Here is a 26407-nt window from a genome sequence, read left to right as displayed (position 1 = left end):
AAAATATGAGAGGTCTATATTCTATAAGCTAACAGCATTTCTGTCTGTCCGTCTAAAAAACATAAGCGGTACAGAAAAAAGTCACCTCAGGACTTCTCAAACGCCCAAAAATTGGTATATGGCACCTCGAACACCCTCAACATCTTCAAAAAGGTGCCAACGCGCGACATCCTCCAAGACCACCACTGTTGCGTCCTTGGATCCGCTGCCCATACTTCTCACACAGCGCCGGCGGACTAACAGCATCGGCCGTCCCAGTCAGGATCAGTGTCTTAGCAGCAACCTCCTCAACATTCAGCGTCTCCTCGGCCGACTGTATAGTATGTACGGGGAATCCCCGGGACAAGATCAGCTTAGGGCAAGTGCCATACACGCCTGGCGTAGCCCTCTGGGTCTTGGCCCAACAAAGAAAGCTTTGTGGCTGTGACAGCGAGCGGGCTGGAAGATCTTGTTTTTGAGGAAAGGCCTGCGTTTACGACTGCATTTGCAACGGCGGCCATGCCTTGGGCTCGCACCGTTTCAGCGCGAGCGAAGCTTCCGTTGCTTCCGGCTTCAGGGAGAGGAGAGGGAGGGGGCCCGTGGAGAACGAGATTGCTGACGAGGTGTGGGTTGTCGAGAGCAAGTTCGCGCGCGATGAGGCAGCCCATTGAATGAGCGGTCACGGCTGCAGGTTTTGGGTTTGATCCTGCAGCAAGAGTATATACATCGCGGATGTCGCCGGCAAACGATGAGATTGTAAGACTGCTGAGTGCGGACGTAGGCGAGAGGCCGTGGCCTTCGAGGTCTGTAAGGTGGAGGGCGTGCGTAGTGGAGAGTTTATTCAGCGGCGTAAAGTAAGAGGATGACCCGCCGAGGCCGTGGATGAAAATAACAGGAGCGCCGTCCTTCTGGCCCTGGAATTGGTAGAAGAGGCGCTTTGAGCCTTACTTTCACCAGGCCGTTGTTCCCTCTTGCTTTCTGGTTGGCAGTCTGAATGGACGTGGACGCTTGCACACGCTCGATGGTCGGATTGGGCGCGTCAAGCGTTGCCATTCTGTTGACCAACGATCCAAGGCCAGTGACAGAGACCTTGACCTCGTCACCAGCCTTGAGGAATTTCATGGGCCGGAAGCAAAACCCCACACCGTAAGGTGTGCCCGTGGCAATGGTGTCTCCAGGCTGAATCGTCTGGCCCGGCGACAGGGTCGAGACGAGATTCGGGATGGGAGAAGATCAACTGGTCCAGCGTGGCATCTTGCCTCTTCTCGCCATTCACAAATGTCTGCAGACGGATATTCTCCTTTTCAGGGAGCTGTTCCTCCGGCACAGCAACGGGCCCGATCGGGCAGTACGTATCAGGGGACTTGCCGATGTAGAACTGCTTATGATCGCGCTGTCTCTTCCGTGCTGTCAAATCGTTAATGATTGTGTATCCCCAGACATAATCCATCGCCTGGTCCTCTGGGGTCTTCTGCCCTGCCTTGCCGATGATAACCCCGATTTCGCCTTCATAGTCAAGGGTTTCAGTGAAGCCGGGGTGGAGGAGAACATCTTCGCCATGCGCGATGATCGAAGTCGCCCGCTTGGTGAAGTTACCGGTGCAGTAGGCTGGTCGATTTTGTCTGAAGAATCAAAGCCAGAGGAGTTGAATTCTTTTGCGTGTTCGACGTAGTTCTTGCCGACAGCAAGGTTATCGCGGCCGGAAATGGTGGGGAGGAGTTTAACGCTGGACAAGGGGAGGGGCTCAGCGCGGGCACTGACGATACTGGCCTCGCCGGCTTCAATGACTTGATAGAAGTTGGTGATCCTTGTTCCTGATATGAAGGATAAAGGCTGGATCTGGGAGGATTGGTGGTCAAGGTGGCCGATGCTCGCATTACCAACTCAGAGAACCATAGGGATCGGCGAGTACGCCTTCAGCAGGACGCCTAGCCGGGGAGGTCAGCGGCTGTTTCGCAGGCGACGGCGTATATATACTCCAACTCATGCCCTAGATCGAGCCGCAGTGCGCCATCTCTAGCTTTGTAATTACGGTAGTCTTCCCTGGATTTCTATATCAAACATTTCTATATCAACAGAACAACATGCCCCTCACGTGGTCATCCCCAGATTATCCCCTCGAACCATACAACGGACCCCCCAGGAACATCGCCTACATCGACCAGCTGGATTTGGGCAAGGAGGTCGAGACAAAGCCATACAATATTGCAGGAACGCATCCAGAATCAAGAGTCCTGATTACGGATATCAAGATCCTTGATGCTACAGGGCGGGAACCGTACCATGGAGATGTGCTAATTACAGGTTCGTTCCCTCTCAACTTTGGGATTATGAGGAAAGATTGATGTGATTAGGGGAGCGATTCACACACGTTGGCACCGTTCCCAACAAAGAAGATCTACTTAGAGACCACCGAGTCCGTGTTTCTATGCCAACGGCCGCACCCTGATCCCTGGTTTTGGAGAAGCCCATACCCATCTCAGCTGGAATAGAGGCGATCTCGGCCGGCTAGGCGAGTTGGGCGTTGAAGAACACACTCTCCCGACGGCGCGGAGTGCGCGGTGCTTTCTGGATTCGGGGTATACGATGTAAGACCTGCTTTCTTTCTTTCTTTTCTTTTTTTTTTTTTTTTTTTTTGTGTGTGCTGATGTTTTTTTATTTTTTTTTTTTTTTCTTGGCGCTGCATCGGCGAAAAGGAGACTAGATGTAGTCGTTCGCGATGCCATCAGCGGGGAAGATATCCGCGGTCCTCGGTATCTTGCGAACGGGCAGGAGATGGCGAGGAGAGACAGCGATCTGGTGCCGGGGATCACGGCGTTCGCCGATGGACCGGAGGAAATGCGAGAGGTGTATGTTTGATTCTGTCCGTGATCCTGACGACTCGCTAATGAGTTAGGATTCGCGAACATGTCAAATTGGGCGTGGATCAGGTGAAGCTGTCGATGTCTGGGGAATCGGTAAGTCTAGCGGAACTGCAGCTGTCGGCCGTGCTCATGTTATAGATTACCGAGATCCGCGACGCAATGAACTGCTATTTCAGCGACAAAGAGACCAAAGCATGTGTAGACGAAGCTCATAAACACGGGATCAGGCTCTGCACGCGTGCGATTCGGTGAGACAGTGCATTGAGCATGGAGTTGAGATCATCTATCACGGGTCGTACACCGACGAAGGGAGTGAGTTGCATTCATAATCTCAGAGTCTACCTTAGAATCCACCTAGTGACAGCCGCAGGAATGGACGCGCTTGAGAAGAAACGGTCCCAGCATGTAGTGGTCCCTGCAATCAACTGGCTGTACGCCACTCTTTACGAAGCAGGCGCGTTCGGCTATGCCACCGAAGCAGCCGAAAAGGTCGGATACAAGAAGGAAGTCGAGGCTGCCATCCGCGGGTTGCGAGAGATGCACCGACGAGGAATCGTCGTTCTCCCTGGATGGTGCTCTTGTCTTCCACCCCCTGGACAATGAAGAAGACTAACGCGCCGACCAAACAGAGACTACGGTTCTGCCTGGACGCCTCACGGTACATACGCCAGAGACCTAGAGCACTTCACCAAGCTTCTGGGTTTCACTCCCCACGAGGCGATCATCGTGGCTACATACGGCGTAGCCAAACTGTTTATGCGCTCGCACGAGATGGGCCAGATCAAGGCCGGCAACTTTGCAGACTGTGTCCTTGTCAATGGGGACCTCATGGACGGACCACAATCCTTCAAGACCAATCCAGGCTGAATGTCATCATGATAAATGGTCGAGTTCATAAGGCTGGGATGAGGGAGCTGCTTGTCCCGAATATGGCGGCGAGCCAGGAACTCACGCGAAGGATTACGCAAGCAGTCGATGAGTTGGAGATATAGACGCCGATGCAGAAGGCTTATTGATATTTGATATTATGAAATGATATGTACCAGTAACTGAATTGACTGTATTACCTGTGCAGAGTATATTCGTACGATTGTCTGGTAGATCTATATCTGGTAATGGTATGGTAACTGTATGGTAACCCCGCACCCTAAATGAGGACTCAAGACCCATAAATTGGCGTTCCCCAAGGTTTTAGTTAGATCCCAGACTCCATATAAGTCGTTCCAACACTCACCCACAATTCAGACGCACTGAGAACCTTGAGGTCTCTTGCTCGGCGAAACTCGTCGAAGCGAATCCCCGTCAGTTGCGAAAACTGCCGCCAACGCAAGATCAGATGCATTACCTCCAGGTACCAGGCTCCCTGTGACACATGTCTTCGCCGCGGCTACGCGTCTAGCTGTCGATTCCGCCGCCAGGACAGTTATGATCTTCGAGGACCAGGCCCAGAGAGACTCGTAGACGTCTCTGCTCTAGAAGATCTCCTGAGACAGAACATTGCAGTCACCAGTGCACTGCTCAGCAGGCGCAATGAGACCCAGCTGCCATCTCCAGACTCGAGTCCAGGCGTTCTACCGCATCTAGATGCGGTAGAGCACAGAGGGACCCTCGAGCCTGCTCGTCAATCAGGTCGTCTGGTTACGACACCTTCGAATCATGTTCGATTCGTTCCGACCAATGGTCTGGGGGATCCCGATCTGATTGATGCAATGCATGGGTCTACGCCTGACTGTTCGACCGGATTCCCCTTCTTTGAGCTCTCGCGGCCCGGCGGCGTCTCCGAAGAACTACTCGATATGCTTTCTCCTCTGCCGCAGGTAGAGGAGCTCAAGTCGGTTTATTTTCCAAGTCTTCTCGCCTCTTTTCCACGTTCTTCACGATCCCACCTTTCACGCCAGATACGAAGAGTTCAAACAGGACCCAAGATCTGTCTCTTTGTCATTTCTCGCTCTGCTCTTCGTCATTCCAGCCTCTCCATCACTGCGTTAGATGACGGCAACGCCCTGCTCAGGAACCTGGGTCGTGACCCGTCACCGGGCGAGGACATTCGTAGTCTGTCGGCGAAGTATCGGGGTGCGGCAATGCGGTGTTTGGTGGCGGATAACTTCATGTTTCCGGCATAATCTTTGCACCGTGCAGTCTCTCGTTTTGCTCATTTATGCCATCAATCATGCTCAAGGGCCTGCCTGGTCTCTCCTCGGGACGACGCTCCATATAGCCGTCGCTATTGGATTCGCCGTCGACCCCTCGCGGCTTAACGTTGACCGCATCGAGGCGGAAGAGCGTCGACGCTGCTGGGCTGCGCTTCAGATGCTGTACACGATCCAGAACACCTGCCTCGGCAATCTCATGCCATTCCGCATCGATTCCCAAGTTGACGTTCCAGCTGACATTGACGACGAAGACCTATCATTAGACCGGTGCCCGAACGACGACCCGTCAGCATTCTCGACGAAGATGACCTATTTGCTGTACAAATTCCGCCTTTATAACTTTGCCTTCGATGTCTGCCAGCTCTCATCGCCGGCAGGGCACGCAAAAGTATTCGCACTAGATACAAGAATTGTCAATGAGCAGCAGTTCCCACTTTGTCCGATTCGCTGCGCGACCTATCACAGATTTAGAACCGTACCATCAAGCCCACTATTACATCCTCGCAAACTACACCAACCATCTCATGCTCCTCCTCTATCGACCGTACATTTCAACCGCCAATTTTAGTACGCCTCTTGCCCAAAGCCCCGAGCGATGCGAGAATGCTGCGATGACTATCCTCTCCAACTTCGAAAGACTCGCCTCCGACCCCCTCTTCCAAAGCTACCGGTGGTACGTTGACGGTCTGGGCTCATTCTACGTTTTCTTGTCGATCACGGCGCTGCTCATCCTTCACGGAAACGGGCAACCGAATACACAGTCCGGCTCTCCAACATTGGACCTGGTTCGCCGTTGTGTGGATATCCTTATGCACAAAGCGCCGAGAAGTGCGGTTTGCTCGAAGGCTGCTGCAATTCTTGAGCCGATTGTGCAGCATCTGGATCCGCTTGGCCTTAGAACTGGTCAGGCTAATTCTGAGCAAATGAGTCCAGTTAGTGGGGAAGAGACGATTCTCTCTGCGTTTCCGGAGCTGGGAGGGCTGTTCTTTGACGTCCCGTGCGAGCAATGGCTGACTCCGGGCGGGTTCCCTTGGGTAGCGTCTTGAGCTTGGGCGTGGACGTCTGGCCCGATCTTGTATATCGAGTATGCTGGACTCAACTACAATCGGTGCTGGATGGCCGGGTATTACTACAGAAGGATAATGTCTCAGCTGCAAGCACACGGCTTCATCAGGCGAGCCGAAACCGTGGAAAAAGCTTACCACAAACATTACTATAACTTGATTCACGACTCTGTCATCATTTATTCTATCCGGCCTTCAAATGTTCAACTCGGCTCCGTAGTGTTTTCTTAGTAACATCTTCAACGCAACTCCCAGACCACAGATTTAGGGTAGAGTCCAAGTCACAAATATTCCCAGTATAGGAGCTTGTGATTTTCCAAGTCTTCAGGTTGTCACCAAATAGACACCTCACACTCGCAGCGACACCAACGGAACGCTATCAACTCATGCTCTGGTCACTTCCGCCGCGAGCGCCCAGTACACGGCCTCCGCAACCTGACGCGGCGCAACTACATTATTTCTTCAGCTACATGAACGCTGGCCGTCGATGAGACACGTCAAAGTAAATGTTATGAAGCTGGATAATCTTAGGAGGCATTGTTTGAGGATATTCCCTCAAGGAGTAGGGGATGCCGTTATATGTTATGTATTATATTGGCTAAAGTTCAAGGCTACTAGGAGGGTGATCTCGTCATACTATACATCACTGATATTCAATCACGAGGAGACTAAGCAATCCACTCAACGATCCCCTTCCACCCTTTCTTCTTCCCCTCTCCGTCGCCAAGGTCATTGATCGTATATGTATCCGTAACCAGATCGACCTCCCTCGAGTTCACAAACCTCGTCCTCTTCCAAACCTTCCAGACGATAAACATGCCCAGCATAATCGGCAACTCGAGATAAAAGCTCACGAAACTAACCCCGTCAAACGTCGGGCTAAAACAGCTCCACCCCTGCACAAGCACGATGACTATATTCAGGATCACGCAGACCCAGGGACCTACCGGGTACGTAAAGTTGCGAAACGGCAGCAGGTGTGTCTTGTTTTGCTGTTTCAGTGCGGCGCGGAACCTGATGCTTGTTATACCGATGGAGATCCATGAGAGTTGGTTGGAGACGCCGACAATGCTGAGGCAACGGTTTGTCAGTATACCTAGCGTAGCATGAAGGTGAAGGAAGGGGAGCGTACTTCTGCAACCAAGTCCAGAGCTGCCCAGCCCCGATCTTACTCGAGCCAAAGCATAGCCCACTCACGGCTCCGGTAGCTAGAACAGCAATCCAGGGCACATGGTTCCGATTCAGCTTCCCAAAGAAGCCCGGCGCGTGCCCAGCTACCGAGAGTGTATACAGAAGCCGGATGCCCGCGAAGAGCGCGTGGTTACCGGCAGACAAAACAGAAGTCAGGATCACGGCGTTCATGACGCTCCCGGCGGCTTTTGTGCCCGTCATTTCGAAGACGAGCGTGAAGGGAGACGTTTTGACTGTGCCGTCGTTGAGCGAGGGATAATTGTGGGGAATGTTGAGGCCGATGATTAGGGAGGAGAGGATGCTATTGTCCGTCAGTAAAGCGGAAAAAGGCATTTCAAGTGCGTGAAGGAGACAGACTAGAATATGAGGATCCGCCAGAACACATTGAGGACGACTTTTGGAATAGTCCGCGCTGGGTCCTTGGTTTCTCCTGCGGTGATGGCGATGGATTCAGTGCCACCGTCTAACAATCAATCTTCGACTTCAGCAGCGACCCTTTTAAAAAAGGACGGAAACTCTCACAGGCGAATGCTGCCGTTACAAAGACGGAAGCGAATCCCCCGATCCCTCCGACGAACGGCGCATCTGGGATATGCCAGTTCTCGCCGCCGATATAGTGGCCAGATTCGTTTCCGCCGCAGTTGACGACGATGCCCAAGACGATGAAGACCTATTTCCGCGATCAACACTTGCCAATTCTGCTAGAGCAGAGGACGACGCCCACTCACAATGATAGTGATCACCTTGAGCACGCTCATCCAGTACTCGACCTGGAGGAAATAGGATTAGCGGGGGGAAGATCCGTGGCGGGCAGACAACGCATACCTCGCCATAAACTTTCACAGCGAACAGGTTCAGCCCAATCAGCACAGCCCAGAAGATCAGACTGAACGCCCAGCCGGGGAATCTGTCCGACTCGGTCCAGTACTGCAGCACAATCTGCAGCGCGACCAGATCGGACGCCGTTGATACCGCGTCGTTGAACCAGTAGTTCCACGTTAAAGCGAATCCGAACGCATCATCCACAAAGCGACTAGTTGCATATTAGCCCAGTCCCAGATTCAGAGATTCAGCGTTCAGCGTTCGGCTCGAACGAAGTTGGTCTGGAGACGAAAGAGACATAGGGTTGGCTCACCCGGCAAAAGTACAGAAACTCCCAGCGACAGGTATGAACGCCGCCATTTCACCAAGACTCAGCATCGTCAGAAAGACGATCCCGCCAGAGATCGCGTAGGCGATGAGCATCGACGCCGGACCGCCAGTCGCAAGCGCTTTGCCAGTTCCTAGGAATAAGCCTGTCCCGATCGTGCCCCCAATAGCGATCATCTGGACCTGGCGGGCAGAGAGGCCGCGCTTCAGCCGGTCATGCTGCACCGGCACCTGGTGAGAGTATTCGGTCTCAGAGGCCGGCGCTGCGACGGCGGGTTGTTTGTCCTGATCCATAGTGATATGGAGTGCACCGCATATACTGATCGTATCAAGAAGGAAAAACAACCGGTCGAGAAAGTCTGGGTCAAGCATTGCCCAGCTTGGCCAGCTTACCCAGTTAGGCCTAAGGCCGTAAATTGTGCAAATTTCAGCCCTGAATTGCGTCTTCGATTTCCGTTTGTCATGGTTCCCCACGTTACATTGACAGGTTGCGGTCGCTATACCCACTTGGTGTCATTACGCGATGATCTTGTATGCACGACAATATTAAAGTCTTATACAGAGAATTTCTTCGCTTTATTAGTGAGTCAATCATCCTAGCCAATGCTGATCGGGACCTCGTGGATTATTGATTGTATACGTCTTCTAGGAGTACTCATGCTCTTTGCGATAGTCGGTATTCATAGTACTACTAGCCCTAATCATGGCCTTAGTCACGTATAATAAGCTACGTATAATAAGCCACGATTCGACTTGAGATGCGAGTTCTCAGTCTAGGCTTTCTGAAGTGATATCCATCGCATGAGCATGGTTACTATTATGGTCCGACCCAGTCGGTATAGTTCTGTTCATGTAATTGCAGCCTAAAGGACAGGGGTAAGAGGACCTAAGGCGCCGTACAGTTTATCGAGTTCTCTACGCATAGCTCGGTATAGGAGGGCAAGGATAGGGAATCGGTGGTTTGCATCTGGAGCCTGTATAGAAGTCGAAGCTGATTGGGTGGAAATATAGTGCATGAAACGGTCAGCAGGTGTCGTAGGAGACTCAGTCGCCCAATAGGCCACTTAGTTCGGGAAATACCTGACGGTTTAGATACGTTTGAGAACTAACAAACTCATAGATGCTGAGAAAATGGCTAAAAAAGTCGAGGCTGAGGAAGAGTGCAGGCAGGCTAGGCAAAGTTCTATATAAGTCCGCAGATACCAGAGCTCTGGGCTGTTTCCAAAGCATATTAATAGGTCCTGTCAGTAGGCTCAATATTGCAGCATCGACAGCGCAAAAAGGCAGCGTAGAGGCTTGGTTTGTCAATAAAGAGACGGGTTTCCCATATGTGGCGACTCGTGCTTAGGGCTTCTGACCAAGGCTCCCATCCAGGCCAGAATGACCAGTATCCCCAGGAAGTGCTTAGCATCTAGCAGAAGACATATTAACAGTCCGTTGACCGCAGTTCATAGGAAACCACGTCTCTCAACTCTTTTCTACCTGTCCTTAGGCCCTTGTCACTGGATACCGTTTACAGAGCGATGGGCGATGGCGGCCCCAGAATTCAGCGCGCCAACCTGGGCTCCCAATATTGAAGCGCTGACTGCAAGGGATTCACTTGTAGAAATGCTTAGTTGTCGCCGTGAAAGTTATACAATAATGGCGCTATCCGCCGGCACTTCTTACCCCAGTACTACGGGCCCTATGTCACAAAAAGCTCACTGGGTTTAACACAAACCCTACTCTCGCTCGTCTCTCAGCAAGACAACCTGGCAATCCACCTGGATTTCAGGAATTGAACCCAACGACGCAACTGGGGAAGTACCGGGTGGGTTATTCACGGGCGAGCAAGTACAATTGGAGAAATGTGCCCACCATCAGCCTCCGCCACCGACCTCTTCAGCTTGCAACACAGCGAGGAGTGAGACAGTCTGGAAGATTATTGCGCTGGACTATGTTCCCAATGGTAAGCGCCACCAAGTTCGCTGTCTCAGTGCTCGATAACTAGGGGATGGCTGGTCTGGCTGAATCTGGGCCAGTGGAGTCGAGAATGGATGGTATCTAGATGTTATAGTTCCTAACAGTACTTGATGCGGCGCGAAGTTGAGCAAGCTTTTTCCAGTCAATGAACTGACATCAAGTCAGGAAGGTGGACCTACCTTATCACTTCAAGAAATGGTTTACGGAGTTAGGAGCTGGGAAACAATACTCAACGACTGAAAGCGCGAGAAGAGCGTATTATGCTGAAATTCCTTCGCCGCTGCAGGCGATGGATCTGGTCTCGAGGCTGTTGCTAGCTAGTATATCAATTAGGCACGTCGACAACAATTTCTTATATCTTGTTAAAGCCTGTATCAACATTGATCATAAGGAGATCAAGGTATAGCCCGCCGCAGCCGCCGGGAACTCCAAGAATGGCCGTATAACTGGATCGCCAAGACTCTCTAAATAAATGCAAACAGCAATACACTCTTTCCTTATCCTTCCCTCCACCCAGGGAACCCACTGTGACATCGAACACATGAGCCCCATCCAATACGCCAGTATTACAAGGGCGCGGGGGTCGCGCTCTCGACACAGATTCACGAACGGCGGTTCAAGCCTTCCCATCCAGGTCGTGCACTGTGATGCTATCTGTGCATTGACCTCAAGTTCCAGAAAGGGTGATAGCAGCTTGATCGGGAACCAATACAGACTTGTCTGGTCGTCAGTCTCATCGGTGATACCACATAGATCAGCTAGGTCCGGATGTAAGCCCTCCCGCCCCTTCGTGATCTCATAGCGAAAGAGTTGACTCTCTATCTCGTGGCTGTGGCTGAATGGCACGCCCCATATACTCCCAGGGACATATTGCCCCGCATGTTTAAGGATGCAGGCTAAACCGCCTTGAATAGCGAGCCAGTTTAGGTCGCTGCCTCGCCCGGTAAAGACCCAGGAGTCTTGGATCTCGAACTTGAGCGGGGCGAGTGATGTCACGCCGATTAGAATGCTGGCTGATATCAGCCCGGAAACGTTATGCTGGTTGATGGGGTGCTGCAGTGCTGCGGAGTATAGTTGCACCGCGCGCTGCCAGAAGTACGCCTCGCCGAGCTCCCGAGATTCGTTGCCTGGTGATACGCGGTTCATGTGCAGGACCCCGCAGCCGAGGAGTGTGTACATCAAATACGGAGTCTACAGTAAGATAGGTAAGAATCTAGCCAGAGGGGCAAACGATGGGCTTTCTAGGGAAGGACGCACATCAAACGCGACATGAACCATCTCGCGCTTCATAACCTGATAGATCAGCGGAGTCGAAATCCTGTTTATTGAACAAGTCAAGAAGAACCGGAACGAGTCGACTGCGAGATTCAGCGCCTCATCGCGGTTCCCAATTGTCCGAGGAGCCAAGGCTAGATCGTTGCCTAGGGTGTCTCGGACGCGATTGACCATGTCGGAGATGGACAGAGAAGTTAGTGCGTTGTTTGGTGGCGTAGATCTGCTTGTGCTTGCTGCCGTACTGCGCATAATACTGCTGGACCTGGACGATGATGATGATGAAGATAGAGACGAAGCGTAGACGCACGCAGCTCCATAGTTCTCACACCTCAGGCAGGTCGGTTTGCGTTCATCACACTAGTTCCAATTTGTCAGGACGCTGCTGGCTAAGTAATGCAGGAGGCAAGAAATTCACTTTAACCCGCCGGCCTTTACAGATAAGACAGCCATTTCTCGACTTCTTATGAGCGCGCCGTGCGTGGTAAGGGGTCTCGACCGGTCTGTTGGGGAGTGTCACTTTGAATGTGCTCTGGAAGGCGCGAGGGGATGAGAGCGCCATTTCGGGACATCCGCCGTGGAGACATTAAGGACTAAGAAGGTGGAGTCATGAAGCCGGTTTCAAGCATCTCCTTGTGCGGGCTGCTTTCTGTTTAATGATGGCGTCAGCACATGGTGGGATGAAGAGAAGCCTCAAGGCTATGCTGCGGCTGGATACGAGCGCCCAACACGTGACGCGGCGGAGCTCAGTTACTGCCTCAGGCACAAAGGCCGCATTCAGGTCGGTTGTTCCTTCGTTCCAGTTTTATTCTTTGGCGTCATGGGTGTTGTTGCTTGATCCTCGAAGTGTAGCTGCATAAGATCGCAGAAATACTGTATATCAGCAGAAATTAGGTACGTCCAAGGTTAGCACTGAGATTGAACGTTGAGGCAACGCCCGGGTTAGGGCTGTACAAGTGAATAGCATGGCGCTGTCGCGAGCTTGCAAAGCCTCAAACCAACGCCAACAAAAGAATTGCTGGCTTTTGCGTTGTGCGATACAGGTGTTTTTCTCAAAAATAATGAGGGACTGATCACTGATGGTATTCTATGACGTCTGGCTCTGGGAATTATCAACTACCGACCCGGCCACCTGCGAACTCTCATCATCCATGGGCGCAGTCTCTGGATGCTCTGGCACCTTGAACACTACCCAGGAGGTCGAGGGAATACAGAGCACGAACATGACAAAGGCAACAATCAGATTTACCATAGGCGAGACCTTCGCAGCACCGATTCCAAAGGCAAGACAAGATCCCACGCTCTCAAAGCAGCGCACAATCCCGACCGTCAAGGTCAACGTCTCCAGATCGTCGTTGAAAACGCCAAGAATCCAATAAACAAACATATAGTGGGACTCGTTCATGAACCGGAAGAGCACGTTGACCGCGAACCCGCGGCCGAAGTTCGGCTGCGCCCAGTCGATGGTTGGCTGCGTATCTTCGTACAGTTTCTCGTTGGCGAACTGCCATCCAAATAGGGCAAGCATGATAGCGGCAAAGGTGAACCATGTGATCCTGGCCAGTTTGGGCCGGCTCAAGTATTGTGTGTCAAAGACCCAGCCCCAAAACATATTGGCGGCCGTGGCCGAGATGCCCGAGGTCAGGGAGCCTAGGGTGCGGGCGCGCACGCTGAAGTAGTTGGTCAGATAGATCCCCTGGTATGTACTGTTCCAGTTGAATCCAACCAGTATTGGAATCAACAGAAGGATGTGCTTCTTTTTGACCTGAGCCCAGAGTTTGCGGAACTCGCCGAGGACAGCTTTCTGTCTCGTCGGGTCGGGAATGCTTGAGCCATCGGACCGGATAACCTTTGAAGGATGCGAGATGAGAAGGGCGAGTGGGAGTCCCAAACATTGGAGCGCAATCAAGACAAGGTACGTCGAGTACCCGACCTTACCGCGCTCGCCGTCCTTGACATTCAGGGAGAGCTGGATTGAGGAGCCGATGAGCTGGCCCAGTTCGCGCAGTCCAAGCCATATGCCAGCTGTCTCTATCAGCACACGTCCGCTCCAGGAGAATATACGTAGGGGGAAAAAAAGGAGGAGCTTACTGTTCTTGCCTCGATCTCTTACCCCTCCATAACCCAACGCGATTGCGCCCTCACTCGACCATAGCGCAGAAGCCGCAATCCCGCAAGTGACGCCTCCAAAGAGAACGAACCACTCCGTGCCGTATCGATTGTTGACATACAGGCTTGCTGAGTACGGCGCGTATCCTAGCGTACCGAGGATAAGAACCCGTCGAAGGCCGTAGCGATTGGCAAGAATAGAGAACAAGGGACAGCCAAAGACCATGATACCGAAGGTCAGACAGTTGGCGCCGTTGACCAGGTAGGGCTTTTGTTGACCGCCGGCGCCGGTGTCTGGCTCGTTAGCATCGGCAGTAGCCTTGGATCAGGGTGAGGGCGTACTATTGAGAGCGTTCCAGATCCCTGGTTGTGTGAACGAGATCAACCCGACTATGATCACGTTGAACAGAGCGCTACGGTACCATCGCGTCAAGCGTGAAACTGGTTTCTGGGCTAGTTGGTCCAAGTTCTGCTCTGGGTCAGCATCGGCTTTAACGGCCACTGGAGAGTGTCCCATCTTGATTGATCTAGTTTGCGATACTTGATACTCTCGTATTCGGCAGCTGCTCCTTATATGCAGCTTCGGATATCGCCGCTATCTAGACTTCTTTCTGCAGGTGGAGTGCTCCCCCACTGTGGGTAACGCCCAGGCCATGTGCTATGCCTGGCTAAATGTCGCGATATCAGCGGCCATTGGCAGATGCCAGTTTCGACAAGGCGCTAGCCCGCTGCTAAATCTTGATGGAGATATTGTATCCTGAGCTGCGCGCTTGGCGGCTCTAAATACTGTCCTAAAAAATGGCGTGACTGAAGACGTGCTTGGGGAAATGTCTGGCGTAATACATGACCATCAAGTAGGCTTCTATCGATGCTTCATGCTCGTATACTGCTCCTGCTTTTGGAATAGATAGCGTCGCTATTTCCAAGTATAAACTCGCCGAAAGTGTATTATGGTCTTACCCAAGACCTCTTCTCACCAACCTCATACTCTAGCCCTAAGTGCCCAGCCTTTAGTATCCCAGCAGACATCCTACCGGCAGAGAATCTTTCAGCGACTTAAATTCCTCTCGTTCAATGGTATTTCCAGCATCTATAGATTCAACTAAGCCGTGGCAAAGAAAGCCCTAACAGCCCCATACGCACGTACATAGCACAAGAAACCCAGAGCGGTACGCCCGACATAACATCTCCAAACGTCGCGATAAACGGCGCAGAGATGGAAACCAGTCTCCCACAGGCCATGAGCAACCCGCATCCAACCCCGAGGTGTTTCGTTTCTGAAGACGAGGGAGTATATCTGGTAGGCAATGCAAGATCAGCATCCGGATACTGAAGGCTCGGCGGGATAGGCTTACGAATCAATAACCGCATACAAATCATTAAGCCAGAAATTTATCATGCACGAGAAAGCGGTGTTTGCGCCTCTGTTCGGACTTGCGTAAATAGACCGGCGAAAACTGCGCAGATGCAGCTTGTTAGAAAGAGTGTACCTCGGGGGAAGAAAAGAGTAGTGTACCATATCCCCACGAAAGCCCAAAGCAAGAACAAACAGCTCATAAGACGGAGATTCCGTCTTCCCAGGAAAAGCTCCTTAATAGAGGATATCTCTTCAAGCCACGTCCGTTTTGAGATCTGATCATCCGGCAGGCAGCAGAACTGGCTAGTGTCTGCATTATACTCGGCCCAGTTCTTAAAGTTAATCTTATTAAGAGCGACCACTGCATCTTCAGTTCGTCCCCGGGCGACGAGCCATCTAGGTGATTAATGCATTCCCAGCGCGAACGAGCGCGCTATTGACATGATCAGACAGAGGCTCCCGGGCACTATATCAATGTACCGCCAGCCCATATTGTTGGAACGGGTGCACATCTCGGCGCTGGCTCCGCTGGGGCAGCAGAAGCTCACCACAAGTGGCCATGCTAGTCTGGTTAGCATATATCTCAATAAGTAAAATAGAGCCAGTGGAATGATACATATCAGCGCTGTAATGGCGTTACCCAGCCCCCATATACACGCAAGTCCTGTGAAGAGAAACGACCATTTCTTAGGCAGAGACTCAGTTAGCACGGTGAGATCGATGGCCACTGTAGCCTGTCAGCCTCCCCCAGTGATCCATTTAGAGCAGAATATACATAGAGTTTCCTCCCCCAAACAACCCACAAAGCGCCGTCCAGACATTAACCGCTTTCCAGTTTGGAGACGACGCAGCCAGCAGGGTCACAATAGACACTCCGAAGATGGACAACTGCCACACCGTCTTCCGGCCCAGAATATCGGGGAGTAAAGGTGATGGCGCCTACAAAGAGGCCGGCATATAGTGAAGCTGAGAGGAGGGTTTGGTATTGAGGGCTGAACTCTTTGCGGCATTGGTCATGATGATTGTTACGGACTGGCAGGCTTCCATGTTGTCGGGCTTCTTGTCTTCGAGAGGTTCCGCCATGTTGAGTTTGTCAGGCTCTGGTTATGCAATGACCAGATATATGATGTAGTGCAGCACGATTAGTACGTACGGTGCCCCCTTTTGGTTATTTAACATCCATCCATGATGTCTCTAATCAAGCATGAGCTTCTGACCTATCTTCCCCGCACGCCCCGCTTCTCTATCAAGATAGCGGCAGGACAGCTAGGCAGATTTACTCCCTTCCTGGCGTTCCTATCAGTCAGTATCATATCAGGGCCGGGGAGCCAGCCGATGCATGCGGGGAGCTTCCGGAGACCGAGCCTTCCGAAGTTATTCTCCAACTCTCACTTTCATGAACTCAAGGGTGGCAATTTTTCCGCAGAGACCGTCGAGCCTCAGAATCGATCCGCCTGAATTCGTTATCTATATCCGTCATGCCGTCCGTTGATACCTACTTTCTCCTGCCTACTCCCTATGCACCGAACAGTCAGCTTCCCGTCCTCCACTACCGGAACGTCCTTCCTTCTCCTCTAAGTGAGGAAACTGTTACCCGGTTTCTGACGGCAAACCAGTGGGAAAAGAGAGTAGGCGACTGCTTGGTGTGAGGGTTTGCAGTAGACGGCCCTTACTTACACCTACAGGGAACCTGGGGTCACATCCCCGTCCGCCACTTTCATCCCAATAGTCATGAGTGCTATGGTACTTAAAGCCTTCTATTTAACATCCTTCGAGCTTCTAAAAAACCTAGGCATATTTCGCGGCTCGTCCAAACTCCTTCTCGGCGCCGGCGCCGGCGATGTAGCCGGCGGCCTCGAGCTCTCAGTTCAAGCCGGGGACGTGATTGCCCTTCCAGCGGGCACTGCACACAGTTGCGTTGAGAGTAGTGAGAATTATCAATATATTGGTGTTTATCCTCAGGTATGTAATAGTATCATCCGAACGCAGAACAATGGGCAGGGTGGTAGCTGAGTGGATGTCTTAGGGCTGTCCACGGTGGAGGAATGAGATGGGAAACAGGCCGATCGACCTGCGTTTGCTCCGCGAGGAAACAGAGAGGGTTGCAATGCCCGAGGCAGACCCTGTTTATGGGGCTGGAGGGCCATTGTTGGCGCTGTGGAAGAAGAATTGCAAGGCGAAGCTATAGTTGTATACCTTCCAATAAGCTACCTAAAAGAGACGTTGGCAACAGGCTATCATTGGTCCCACATAACAGTCGTGCGACCAGGCAGTCCTACAATATTTAGGTAGTCTAGTACTTGGCAGATGATATTTTTGTTCTCAGTGGGCGATCTATATTGAATCCGGTCAAACTCGGCAGTGCAGCCCTGCATATTTACTCGCCGCCCTTACACCGTACCCGGTATCTCTGGAGTATCTGACAGCTAAAAAGCCCAATCCAAGCAGCCTCATTTCCTGTCTTGTTTTATGTCCCAAGGGTTTAGTCAACCTGAAGATGAAGGTCATCCTAAGCGCCCTTTGCTCAACTTCAATCGGGGCTCTAGACGTCAGCACCCACCGCAACCTCAACCGCCGTACACTCAAGTACGACAGAGCCGGCAGCAATCTGCAACTACGCCTAGTGTTGATCATTTGCGTCTTGTTAGCCGCTCATGAAACCTCGGCTCTTCGCGCAATCATTATTCAATACAAGCTGATTTTTGGCACGCCCAGAGTGATGAGGCTCATCCTACCAGCAGCATCAGGGAATCGCTGCTACTAGAAACACCAGACAAGTGGGTGGGAGACATACTGAGCTACCAACCTCTTACAGGTATTCTTGGTGGTTTGGGGTTGATTTCCATGAGCCGGGGAGCGGACACAGAGTGAGGCATTTTGGGGTGATAGTTGGGTCGACGACGTCGATCCATGTGTTAACGCTCTTTACTTTGCAGCTCTAGGAGTTATGATTCTCTGATGACCTGGATACCTGTGTAGCGAGATATTCCCAATATCTTACCCTGCGCTTGTAGATCTATGTCATGTGACTTTATGCTTTGCCTAATACGGCAAATGTGCTATTGCTTAGTAATAAAAACCCGGCTCAGTTCCGGATTCAGATGATCTTCTCTATCAGGCCTCTGCGAACAAGAAGTATTCATGCACTGTTCAATGGACATGTCAAGGCCGCCAAAGCGGATTCGTCAAGCGTGCGAACAATGCCGGTAAGACCGTCTCGATGTGCGGGCTTGCTTTGTCAACTAACACCGAGTAGGCGAAAGAAATCGCGGTGTCCCGGCGAACGGCCGAATTGCTCGTCCTGCCTAAGGCTGGGTCAGATTTGCGAATATGCTGGCGATGAAGAGGCGGATTATGCTAGGAATATGGTACGTTGGTTTGCTTCCGCCTGGGAGCTTCACGCTTAATGATCTTGATGCGTAGGAGCAACGGATCGAGGGCATCGAAGGCAAGATCGATGCGTTAATGGCCTGTTTCAGTAACCAGAACCAGCCATTTCCCTCGCCGACGACCACGTTCCAGCCGAGGCTGCCAAGTTCTGAGCTGCCTCCAGGGATATCTGCTACTCCGTCTGCGTGAGACGACCGCGATCCGCCTTGATTATTCACAGCTGACTCTAGATGTGAAGCCAAAGGGGCCCAGTACCTTCGAACGCGATGCAGCTCTTCCATACTTACTGTAACTACCAGCCGCTGCCGATTTTCCATCACAGGTCGTTCTTCGCCAGTGAGAACCGGGACCAGGAGCTCATCTTCGCCATGAAAGCCCTGGGGCTGCGTTTCAGGGGCAACGGCATAGCGGACCCGGGAATAGACCGGCAAATCAGAGACTGGACTGAACAGTCAAGACGGATGGTGATGGCCCGCGTGGCAGAAGGCTCTATGGAGCTCTCGACGCTACAGACTCTTTGCATCCTGACTTTAATCGACCACACTGCGGGACACACCTTGAGGGCGGGAGCAAATATCCGGCTAGCCGTTTACATTCTCCAAAACCTGCGATTTGGAAGTGCCGAATTCACCAATCTGGAGGATGAACAGGATGAGCGCGTGCTTTTACGCTGGAGTCTTCACATGCTAGCAAACCTCATCGGCGAGCCAACCCCGGGACCTAGCTTGAGGACTGCTTACAACGGGAATAGTGCTACAACTGCAAACGATATGGGAATCGTGGGATGTGCCATTCAACTTAGCGAAGTGTGGGGATTGGCCCAGAACTACGCAGCCACCGCCATCACGCCCGACTCTCCTCCTCCTTGGGCACCTCATTCTGACTATTCGCGGATCACGTTCCGACATACAGAGTTTGAGAGCGTCACGCCGTTGAGATATCGACTTCACGAGACCCGATTGGATGAGCTGACCGGGGCAGAGCTGCATCAGCAAAGGGACTTCTGGGGCCACTGCCTGTTTTTCCAGCTGATTTTCCACGCGATACCTTGCCTTCTCAATCATCCCCTTTTGCTCTCGGCCCGGCTGCGGAATTTCCGTCTTACCATGCCACAGTCTTTCTTACAGCACTCTTATGAACAGATCACTCTGCACGCAGGCTGGGTCTTACATTTCATCGAGTTGCTAGAAAGCAAGAACTACGAAGTCTCCGATCCTACAATCGGACAAGCAGTTGTCATTGTGGCTACAATCTACCTCCAACATAGTTTTGTCGAGGACGTCTTTTTTCGCGAGAAAGCCCAATCTGGATACGACAAATGCCTCGTCTTCCTTAAAAGGATGGCTCTTCGATGGCCGAATATCGAAAGACAGGTCGACAACCTTAGCAAATTGCGAAATAGTATCTCCGCCGGGGAGGTGCAGAATTCGCGCCAGACGTGGTCAGTGAATGTCCACTTGCTTCGTGATATCCTGATCGCCGCGCCGCCGAAACAAATTGCAGCGAGCATTATGGGCCCTGGCCTAGCGACGGATTGTGCACTTCAGACAGACTCGACCACCCCAGATCCCGATTTTGAGCTAATAGGGTCCGCGGGAATCTCAGGTCACAAGACGGTTGCAAGGAACCTAGTCACGTACTATCCACCTGAGCAGGTGCTACAACCAACGCCCCCGGACTTGTCCGCGTTACTCGGAGAGCCTGGGCTGGCTGTGACAGGCTCAGCTACAGCATTTCTACAGCCGCAGGATTACGGACGGTTCATTGATAATTGGTTGAATCTTCCTCCTACATAGTTGCAGATCGGGCTTTAATGACATGCCATCCATTGCTACCTTACCACCAAGCTAAATCGCTACTACCAACCTGACAATCGATCTTTCGGCAGAGCTCCATGCCCTCATCAAGCTTGCTCGGCATACTCGAGACCGGCGTCGCAGGCCATATCTCCCTACCCTGCTTCTCCTCTGCACGATGATGGCTCACAACCAAGTCTTTGACGCTTTGCTGGAAGAACAGTGGTCCTTTCTCGTGCTCGGGATGGAGCTCGCCGTTTACATACACCACAGTGTTCAGATTTCTTTGTGCCGCATTGCACAGATCCTTGTCTTCTTTCAAAACTTGTTTGAAGATGCCGCCAATTTTGCGAAAGTCTTCGTCTGAGGCATTTATATGCCGGTACACTTCGTACTGAATGTGCGATCGCGATGCCGTGATGGGGACGCACCGCATCAGATAGAAAAAGTGTGGTGACACCGTCATGCAGGCATTCGGAAAGTAAAAGGTGCTGAATTATTCCCATGCCCTCATGATCTGGTCAATCTGGGTTGTAATGTTGGATATGCCCAGCCTTGGTTTCCACCCAGTATTTTCGAAGATCGGTATATTGCACGATACCGGGATGGCCAGTCGGACAGTGATAGCACTGATCATCAGCCATCGCTTCGCGGAGATGGTAGACCAACCAACCTCGTTATAGTTATCTGCTAAGGTCTTCCAGTTATAGTCACCCATCATATCCCATGCGTGATCGAACCGGTACTGGGAGAAATCAAACGGCTTCAGCCGGGGCTGCTCATCAACACCAGCAAAACCTTCCTCCCATCGCACGCACGGTGTCTCCGCGGCGTCAAGGTTCACCCAGATGAAACCCAGCTTATCGATGTGGATGTGGATTGGGAACAGGCCATTTTCTCTTTGCCAAAGCCGTCCAGTTCCTGGTATCGAGGGGCTTTGGCGAGCTTGCCGTTCAATTCTTACGACCAGTCTATAACATCAACACTGAACCCACGCCTGATGCAGTGGGCCTACCCTGATACTTGCAGGCTGGTATCTTAACCGAGCCAGCGTCCTCCTCCACCAACGGGTATGCACGATGCCTGCAGTTATTATGGAAACCGTTTATCTTGCCTTGACGGTCTAGAATGAGGAAGAATGAGAAGCCTCCCTCCTGCAGTTGGAGGTAACTTCCTGGTTCGGTAAACCTTAGCCGGTGCGAGACGAGCATCCATTTCTTTGAGAAGATGGCACGGCGCTCGAAATTGTACATGGCCTCCGAACGGTACTACGATGACGGAAGACTCGGCAGCGCAGCATTATCGCTGGGCTTGGACTGTCGATATGTGAAGAGGCGGTTCATGGAAGCAACAGAGGGACAGATGGGATGACGGTAGAAACACTTCGTCTCACAACGAGTGCCTTACCTTCGTCATTAACCTTGTCACTTATACTCCGTATGATGACCTTATGACCACCTGCTATCCCCTCATTTTTGCCCGTTTTGGAGTAAGTGATAACGTTGACAAGCCTCCCCAATCGGCGGGCGGAACGCGCCCCGGATCCGCTGGAATGGAGTATACCCGCCGGGGAGCGATCCGGACGGCCACCTTGAAAAAACTCAGCCTTTCTAATTTCTTCACCGTCACTTCTGATTCTATTCGTGGATAACAGCCTGTTTGTTATCTTCAAAATGACCAACCAGAAAACAGACTCGATTTTGGTTATCGGTGCGGGGGTCTTCGGCCTCTCAACAGCCCTCGAGCTGACCAGGAGAGGATACACCAACATCACCGTTCTCGACCGTCATGTCCCTCCCGTGGTCGATGGAAGCAGTGTTGACATTTCCCGGATTATTCGTGCAGACTATGCCGACCCTATTTACGCACAGATGGCCCTGGAGGCCTACAAGGGCTGGACGAGCACGTACGCCGACTTCTACCACGAGTCCGGGTTCATCATGCTTTCAGAGACAGCGTCCAACCAGTACATTGAGAAGTCGAAAAAGAACATCCTCGACAAAGGCGGTTATGTCGACGAGTTCTCCAACGTCTCGCAGATGCGTGCCCTTTACACAGGCATCGAAGCCGACCTTCCCTCGGCTCAGGGGTACCACAATCCTAGAGGAGGATGGGCGGACGCAGCAGGCAGCATTGGCCGCCTGGCTTCTGAATGCAGCGTTGCAGGTGTCTCCTTCATCACCGGCCGTCGAGGGACAGTCCACTCACTGCGCCGATCCTCTGATCGTGTCGTCGGCGTCAACCTAGCGGACGGAACATACCTCCTTGCTTCCCAGGTCATTCTCGCCACCGGCGCGTGGTCAAACCGCCTCGTCGACCTCTCCCATACCGCATCATCCTCTGGACAACCGGTCGGCTTTATCCAACTCACCTCGGCTGAAGCGGCCAAGTTTGCGAACACACCTGTCATGATTAATATGACGACGGGCGTCTTCTCTTTCCCGCCTACTCCCGGAACAAACATCCTCAAGCTCGCCCGCCACGGCTACGGCTTCGCGACTGAAGTTCAGTCTGAAGCAACGGGACGCATTATCTCTGGACCCAGACGAGATTCTAGTAACGCGGCTTCCGGCTACGTACCTGATGATGCGGACGCTGCACTCCGCGGTGGGTTGAAGAGCCTTTTCCCCAGTTTGGGTGATCGGCCTTGGTTGAATCGACGGCTGTGCTGGTACACCGACACGCCGAATGGGGACTTTATCATCGATCGGCATCCGACGCTGAATGGGCTTTTTGTCGCTACAGGCGGTTCAGGACAGTACGCCTATTCCACAACGACTATTAATCAAATGAGGTGCTAAAATGTGACAGTGCATTCAAATTTCTCCCCGTGCTGGGAAAATACGTCGCCGATTGCTTCGAGAACTGCGCATCCAGCGAGCTCCGCCAGAAATGGCGCCTGAAGGCGCCGGAGAAGGAACCTGTCCAAGGCCCAGTGGTTATGTCTGGGGATGGGAGCCGGGGAGGACCGCCTCTCCGCAAGCTGTCGGTGTTGGAGCAGTCGAAGCTATGAGAATAACGGTAACTGCCTAGACCAAGCAGGACGTATAGAGAGCCACAGAAGAACTACACACAAGGATTAAACTATAATTCCTTATCAAGCTTGGAGACGGGGAGTGATCCGGGCCGCTCCCCGCACAGTGATTGATTGCCTGCTATGGAAGATAGGATCGATAGAGATAAATAGACGCTTGAGTCAGAAGCAAGAAGAATCCACCCATGGCTACCGTAAAATCCATTGTTTAAAAAGTCTAGATCACTGTAATCATGACCAAAACCCAGCCTTTCAACCGCCTCCGCGTCACAATCATCGGCATCGGGTATGTCTTTACTGTCCTCTGCCTCTCCTCTCATTCCACCTCACCTCACCCGCACATCACAATGCCTTGCTAACAAGGTATCAGAGTCTCCGGTATCCTCATGGGAATCAAGATCCTTCAGCAAAGCACCTCAGCCAGCACGTCGACTTTCACATCTATGAAAAATCACCCGAAGTTGGCGGGATCTGGTTCGAGAACCGCTATCCGGGGTGTGCATGCGACGTCCCCAGCCACCTTTACCAGTACTCGTTCGCACCAAATACTGATTGGTCGAGGCTGTATGTTTCATCCCTGCTTCCTCTTCTTCTCCTTTCAAATGGTTGAGATGGTGTCTTTATCTTCGGGTGCTAATGAAAAGCATTTGCTGAGGTAGTCACGCAACATCCTCGGAGATCCAATCGTACCTCAAAGCAGTCGCTCAGAAATACAATCTCAATCTTCACATTAGTCTCAACAGCCGTGTTGAGCATGCATTATGGGATCAAGACCGTGGGATCTGGCGTGTAGATATTGCGAACCATGGGACTATCGAAAGTCAGATCCTCATCAACGCCGGTGGAATCCTCAATAGTCCGCAGATGCCTAATATCTGGGGCTTGGACACCTTCAGGGCCCCGATACTGCTTACAACAGCTTGGGATCACATCGTTGATCTAGCCGGGAAACGAGCAGCGATTATCGGCGCCGGGCCGAATGCCGTCCAGCTTCTACCAGAAATCCGCGAAGTTGTGGAGCATGTCGATATCTACATACGTACCCCGTCGTGGATATCTCCTCCTATTGCTTTGCCGGAAGGTGCTGAGAAGGGACATGTCTACATTGGAGCAGAGAAGCGGTCTTTCAAGTCTGATAAGAAGGCCTACCTGGCGATGCGGAAGGGACTTGAGGATCAATTCAACATGATGTTCGGCGCGTTTATGAAAGAGTCGCCGGAGCACCAGAGTCTCCGGGCGCGGTTTGAAGGGCGGATGAAGGAGTTCATTCGAGATAAATCCCTCCGAGAGAAACTGATTCCGAAGTTTGAAGCTGGCTGCCGAAGAGTCAATCCCGGGGAAGAGTACCTGATCGCCCTGCAGCAGGATAACGTACAGCCTGTTTTCGACCCCATACGTGAGATCGCAAGTGACGGGGTCGTCCTGGAAGACGGATCAATGAACCCAACCGAGATACTGATAGCAGCAACTGGGTTCAATACTTCCTTCCGGCCGCGGTTCCCTAGAATAGGCGCTGATGGTGTGAATCTGCAGGATCTATGGGAGACAAACCCAGTATCGTACTTTGGCCTCGTGGTGGCTGGGTTCCTCAATTATCTTATGTTCTTAGGGCCAAATACGCCCATCTCGAATGGGAGCTTGATGGGTACGTTCGGTCCCCCCGCTTCACGCGTCCCATTTGCTGTATTGATTGGCACTGACTCATGAGTGTAGGGCCCCTTGAAGCAACAGCCGACTATATAACGCGCCTGCTCCGCAAAACCGTCCGCCAACAGATCCAATCCTTCTCCGTGAGACCGGACGCGCAAGCAGAATTCGATGCCCATACGCAGTCGTACATGTCAAATATGGTCTGGACGGGGACATGTCGCAGCTGGTACAAGAATAATACCACCGGCAAGATCACGGCGCTGTGGCCTGGCAGCTCGCTGCATTATATGCAGACCCTTGCGGAAGATTGGTGGGAGGACTTTGATTTCACGTACAAAGGTAACCGGTTTGCCTACTGGGGAACAAGCCTTTCGTGGGTCGAGAACCAGGAGACGGACTGTCTGGGGAGGGAGGAGAGGAAAGCCAGGGAGGCAAGTACAGTGCCCAAGGTGGGACGGGACCTGAGCTATTATGTGGTGGATGGGGAGGCGCTGTCTTCTCTGGATATTAGGTCTCTAGATTTGGATGGGGACGCAAACGAAGATGACTCAAATGTGATGGCAAGACTATGAAGCACAGATTAAACAATATACGATGCGCATACAGCCTTAGCCCTTGGGAGCATTCCATTTGTTGCACAACACAACCAACGCAACGAGCCTTCACGCAACAACAGCATACGCAGCATTCGTCCAATCCAGAAGGAGCCAGCTCTAGTTGCAGCCGCACGGCAACGATCCGTCTCTATCTCCTTCATGGCTGTATCATCAATAGAAGTGGCCGTCGACACATCCGTATCAGGAAATAATCCATCCCGACGTAACTATCGCACGTCCGGCGCATCCTTGCCCTAGTTCTCCAGGTAACCAGTCTACGGTATAGGAAACCTGTGGGTTGCTACCACGAAAAGGTCTCCGCATAGACATTTGTCCAGCACGTCGCCTTCTCATGTCTCAGGTCAAAGCTTTGATGTAGGTTGGGCAGAAACATAGTGAAGTGTTAGATAAAATAGCGGCAAGAAAGGAGGCACTGGAGGGCCAGAGCTCTGAATGAAGTATTTTGAGGTTCGTTTCGGGTGTGAACTGGGTTGTAATGTATTGGCTTATGATAAGAAAGTGAGCTGAGTTGGATAGGATGCAGGGAGAGAACGAGCTCGACAAGTGTCGGGGAGCTAACGAAACATCTATGCCTGCGTTTTCATCTTTCTCTTTACTTTCCTTTCCATCCCTTTCTTTGTACGAGATACCGAGATCTTGAGACTGACTTCGGATGCCTGCCCGGCCTCGTCTTCCCTGTACAACCATTATACGAAATGGAGTGCGCGGACGTGCTTTATGCACAATTAATATGGCCAACAGAGAATGTCAGCCTCAATTCAGTCTTCAGTACTGAAGTAGTCAGGCGTCTTGTTGTTGCATCTCTTTGCGGCGCATTTCA

At 52.0% G+C, this 26407-nt stretch overlaps 13 protein-coding genes across 13 annotated transcripts; 6 read left to right on the top strand and 7 right to left on the bottom strand.

The window, feature by feature from the left end:
• Positions 1-145: 145 nt before the first annotated feature.
• On the bottom strand, positions 146-2043 carry BDW70DRAFT_166663 (bifunctional fumarylacetoacetate hydrolase/alpha/beta hydrolase family protein; the record flags this gene model as incomplete). The annotated part of the gene is made up of 6 exons (XM_073742054.1): positions 146-313; positions 372-922; positions 996-1151; positions 1192-1459; positions 1576-1849; positions 2012-2043. The coding sequence occupies 6 exons, from the start codon at positions 2041-2043 to the stop codon at positions 146-148; spliced, it is 1449 nt and encodes a 482-aa protein (XP_073597673.1).
• On the top strand, positions 1915-3835 carry BDW70DRAFT_166661 (metal-dependent hydrolase family protein; the record flags this gene model as incomplete). Its single annotated transcript, XM_073742053.1, has 10 exons — positions 1915-2283; positions 2334-2399; positions 2444-2567; positions 2676-2828; positions 2876-2936; positions 2982-3081; positions 3117-3155; positions 3202-3423; positions 3475-3648; positions 3696-3835. Exons 1-10 carry the CDS (start codon positions 2064-2066, stop codon positions 3833-3835), a joined length of 1299 nt encoding a protein of 432 aa, XP_073597672.1. The 5' UTR covers positions 1915-2063.
• A 997-nt stretch (positions 3836-4832) lies between these two features.
• On the top strand, positions 4833-6042 carry BDW70DRAFT_158469 (fungal specific transcription factor domain-containing protein; the record flags this gene model as incomplete). Its single annotated transcript, XM_073740529.1, has 2 exons — positions 4833-5348; positions 5398-6042. The coding sequence occupies 2 exons, from the start codon at positions 4833-4835 to the stop codon at positions 6040-6042; spliced, it is 1161 nt and encodes a 386-aa protein (XP_073597671.1).
• A 686-nt stretch (positions 6043-6728) lies between these two features.
• BDW70DRAFT_149049 (amino acid permease) lies at positions 6729-8694 on the bottom strand (the record flags this gene model as incomplete). The annotated part of the gene is made up of 7 exons (XM_073738950.1): positions 6729-7131; positions 7193-7552; positions 7609-7714; positions 7774-7921; positions 7980-8021; positions 8077-8284; positions 8387-8694. 7 exons carry the CDS (start codon positions 8692-8694, stop codon positions 6729-6731), a joined length of 1575 nt encoding a protein of 524 aa, XP_073597670.1.
• A 1362-nt stretch (positions 8695-10056) lies between these two features.
• BDW70DRAFT_133128 (Zn(II)2Cys6 transcription factor domain-containing protein) lies at positions 10057-12292 on the bottom strand. Its single transcript, XM_073736270.1, has 4 exons — positions 12053-12292; positions 11620-11994; positions 10542-11553; positions 10057-10494 (listed from the first exon to the last, which is right to left on the bottom strand). Exons 1-3 carry the CDS (start codon positions 12194-12196, stop codon positions 10747-10749), a joined length of 1326 nt encoding a protein of 441 aa, XP_073597669.1. The 5' UTR covers positions 12197-12292; the 3' UTR covers positions 10057-10494; positions 10542-10746.
• A 312-nt stretch (positions 12293-12604) lies between these two features.
• Positions 12605-14260, bottom strand: BDW70DRAFT_166655 (major facilitator superfamily domain-containing protein; the record flags this gene model as incomplete). The annotated part of the gene is made up of 3 exons (XM_073742052.1): positions 12605-13659; positions 13726-14037; positions 14086-14260. The coding sequence occupies 3 exons, from the start codon at positions 14258-14260 to the stop codon at positions 12722-12724; spliced, it is 1425 nt and encodes a 474-aa protein (XP_073597668.1). The 3' UTR covers positions 12605-12721.
• A 581-nt stretch (positions 14261-14841) lies between these two features.
• Positions 14842-16183, bottom strand: BDW70DRAFT_149064 (uncharacterized protein; the record flags this gene model as incomplete). The annotated part of the gene is made up of 7 exons (XM_073738952.1): positions 14842-15020; positions 15147-15496; positions 15527-15662; positions 15717-15827; positions 15904-16000; positions 16044-16097; positions 16130-16183. The coding sequence occupies 7 exons, from the start codon at positions 16181-16183 to the stop codon at positions 14842-14844; spliced, it is 981 nt and encodes a 326-aa protein (XP_073597667.1).
• Positions 16184-16578: 395 nt separating this feature from the next.
• On the top strand, positions 16579-17288 carry BDW70DRAFT_158465 (cupin domain-containing protein; the record flags this gene model as incomplete). The annotated part of the gene is made up of 4 exons (XM_073740528.1): positions 16579-16728; positions 16786-16843; positions 16893-17062; positions 17127-17288. 4 exons carry the CDS (start codon positions 16579-16581, stop codon positions 17286-17288), a joined length of 540 nt encoding a protein of 179 aa, XP_073597666.1.
• Positions 17289-18259: 971 nt separating this feature from the next.
• BDW70DRAFT_166653 (uncharacterized protein) lies at positions 18260-20427 on the top strand (the record flags this gene model as incomplete). Its single annotated transcript, XM_073742051.1, has 4 exons — positions 18260-18306; positions 18357-18468; positions 18524-18675; positions 18729-20427. The coding sequence occupies 4 exons, from the start codon at positions 18260-18262 to the stop codon at positions 20284-20286; spliced, it is 1869 nt and encodes a 622-aa protein (XP_073597665.1). The 3' UTR covers positions 20287-20427.
• BDW70DRAFT_158463 (RHO alpha subunit C-terminal catalytic domain-containing protein) lies at positions 20327-20752 on the bottom strand (the record flags this gene model as incomplete). The annotated part of the gene is made up of 1 exon (XM_073740527.1): positions 20327-20752. The coding sequence occupies one exon, from the start codon at positions 20750-20752 to the stop codon at positions 20327-20329; it is 426 nt and encodes a 141-aa protein (XP_073597664.1).
• Positions 20753-20782: 30 nt separating this feature from the next.
• Positions 20783-21539, bottom strand: BDW70DRAFT_158462 (uncharacterized protein; the record flags this gene model as incomplete). The annotated part of the gene is made up of 2 exons (XM_073740526.1): positions 20783-21257; positions 21310-21539. 2 exons carry the CDS (start codon positions 21537-21539, stop codon positions 20783-20785), a joined length of 705 nt encoding a protein of 234 aa, XP_073597663.1.
• A 420-nt stretch (positions 21540-21959) lies between these two features.
• Positions 21960-23325, top strand: BDW70DRAFT_166649 (NAD(P)/FAD-dependent oxidoreductase; the record flags this gene model as incomplete). Its single annotated transcript, XM_073742050.1, has 2 exons — positions 21960-23044; positions 23098-23325. The coding sequence occupies 2 exons, from the start codon at positions 21960-21962 to the stop codon at positions 23297-23299; spliced, it is 1287 nt and encodes a 428-aa protein (XP_073597662.1). The 3' UTR covers positions 23300-23325.
• A 228-nt stretch (positions 23326-23553) lies between these two features.
• Positions 23554-25542, top strand: BDW70DRAFT_158460 (flavin-containing monooxygenase; the record flags this gene model as incomplete). The annotated part of the gene is made up of 4 exons (XM_073740525.1): positions 23554-23610; positions 23691-23884; positions 23980-24965; positions 25034-25542. The coding sequence occupies 4 exons, from the start codon at positions 23554-23556 to the stop codon at positions 25540-25542; spliced, it is 1746 nt and encodes a 581-aa protein (XP_073597661.1).
• Between the last annotated feature and the right edge of the window lie 865 nt (positions 25543-26407).

This window comes from Aspergillus foveolatus (assembly GCF_047715535.1).
Source record: "Aspergillus foveolatus strain CBS 279.81 unplaced genomic scaffold BDW70scaffold_14, whole genome shotgun sequence".
Taxonomy (NCBI): domain Eukaryota; kingdom Fungi; phylum Ascomycota; class Eurotiomycetes; order Eurotiales; family Aspergillaceae; genus Aspergillus; species Aspergillus foveolatus.
The sequence above is the reverse complement of the archived record's forward strand: the minus strand, read 5'-3'. Positions and strand labels throughout refer to the sequence as shown.

Coding starts and splice junctions, on each gene's coding strand:
- BDW70DRAFT_133128 (XM_073736270.1), bottom strand. CDS start 12,196: ATGGCGCTCTCATCCCCTCGCGCCTTCCAGAGCACATTCAAAGTGACA. Junction 11,995..12,052: donor GTAAAGGCCGGCGGGTTAAA/GTGAATTTCTTG, acceptor AATTGGAACTAG/TGTGATGAACGCAAACCGAC. Junction 11,554..11,619: donor TGGTTCATGTCGCGTTTGAT/GTGCGTCCTTCC, acceptor ATCTTACTGTAG/ACTCCGTATTTGATGTACAC.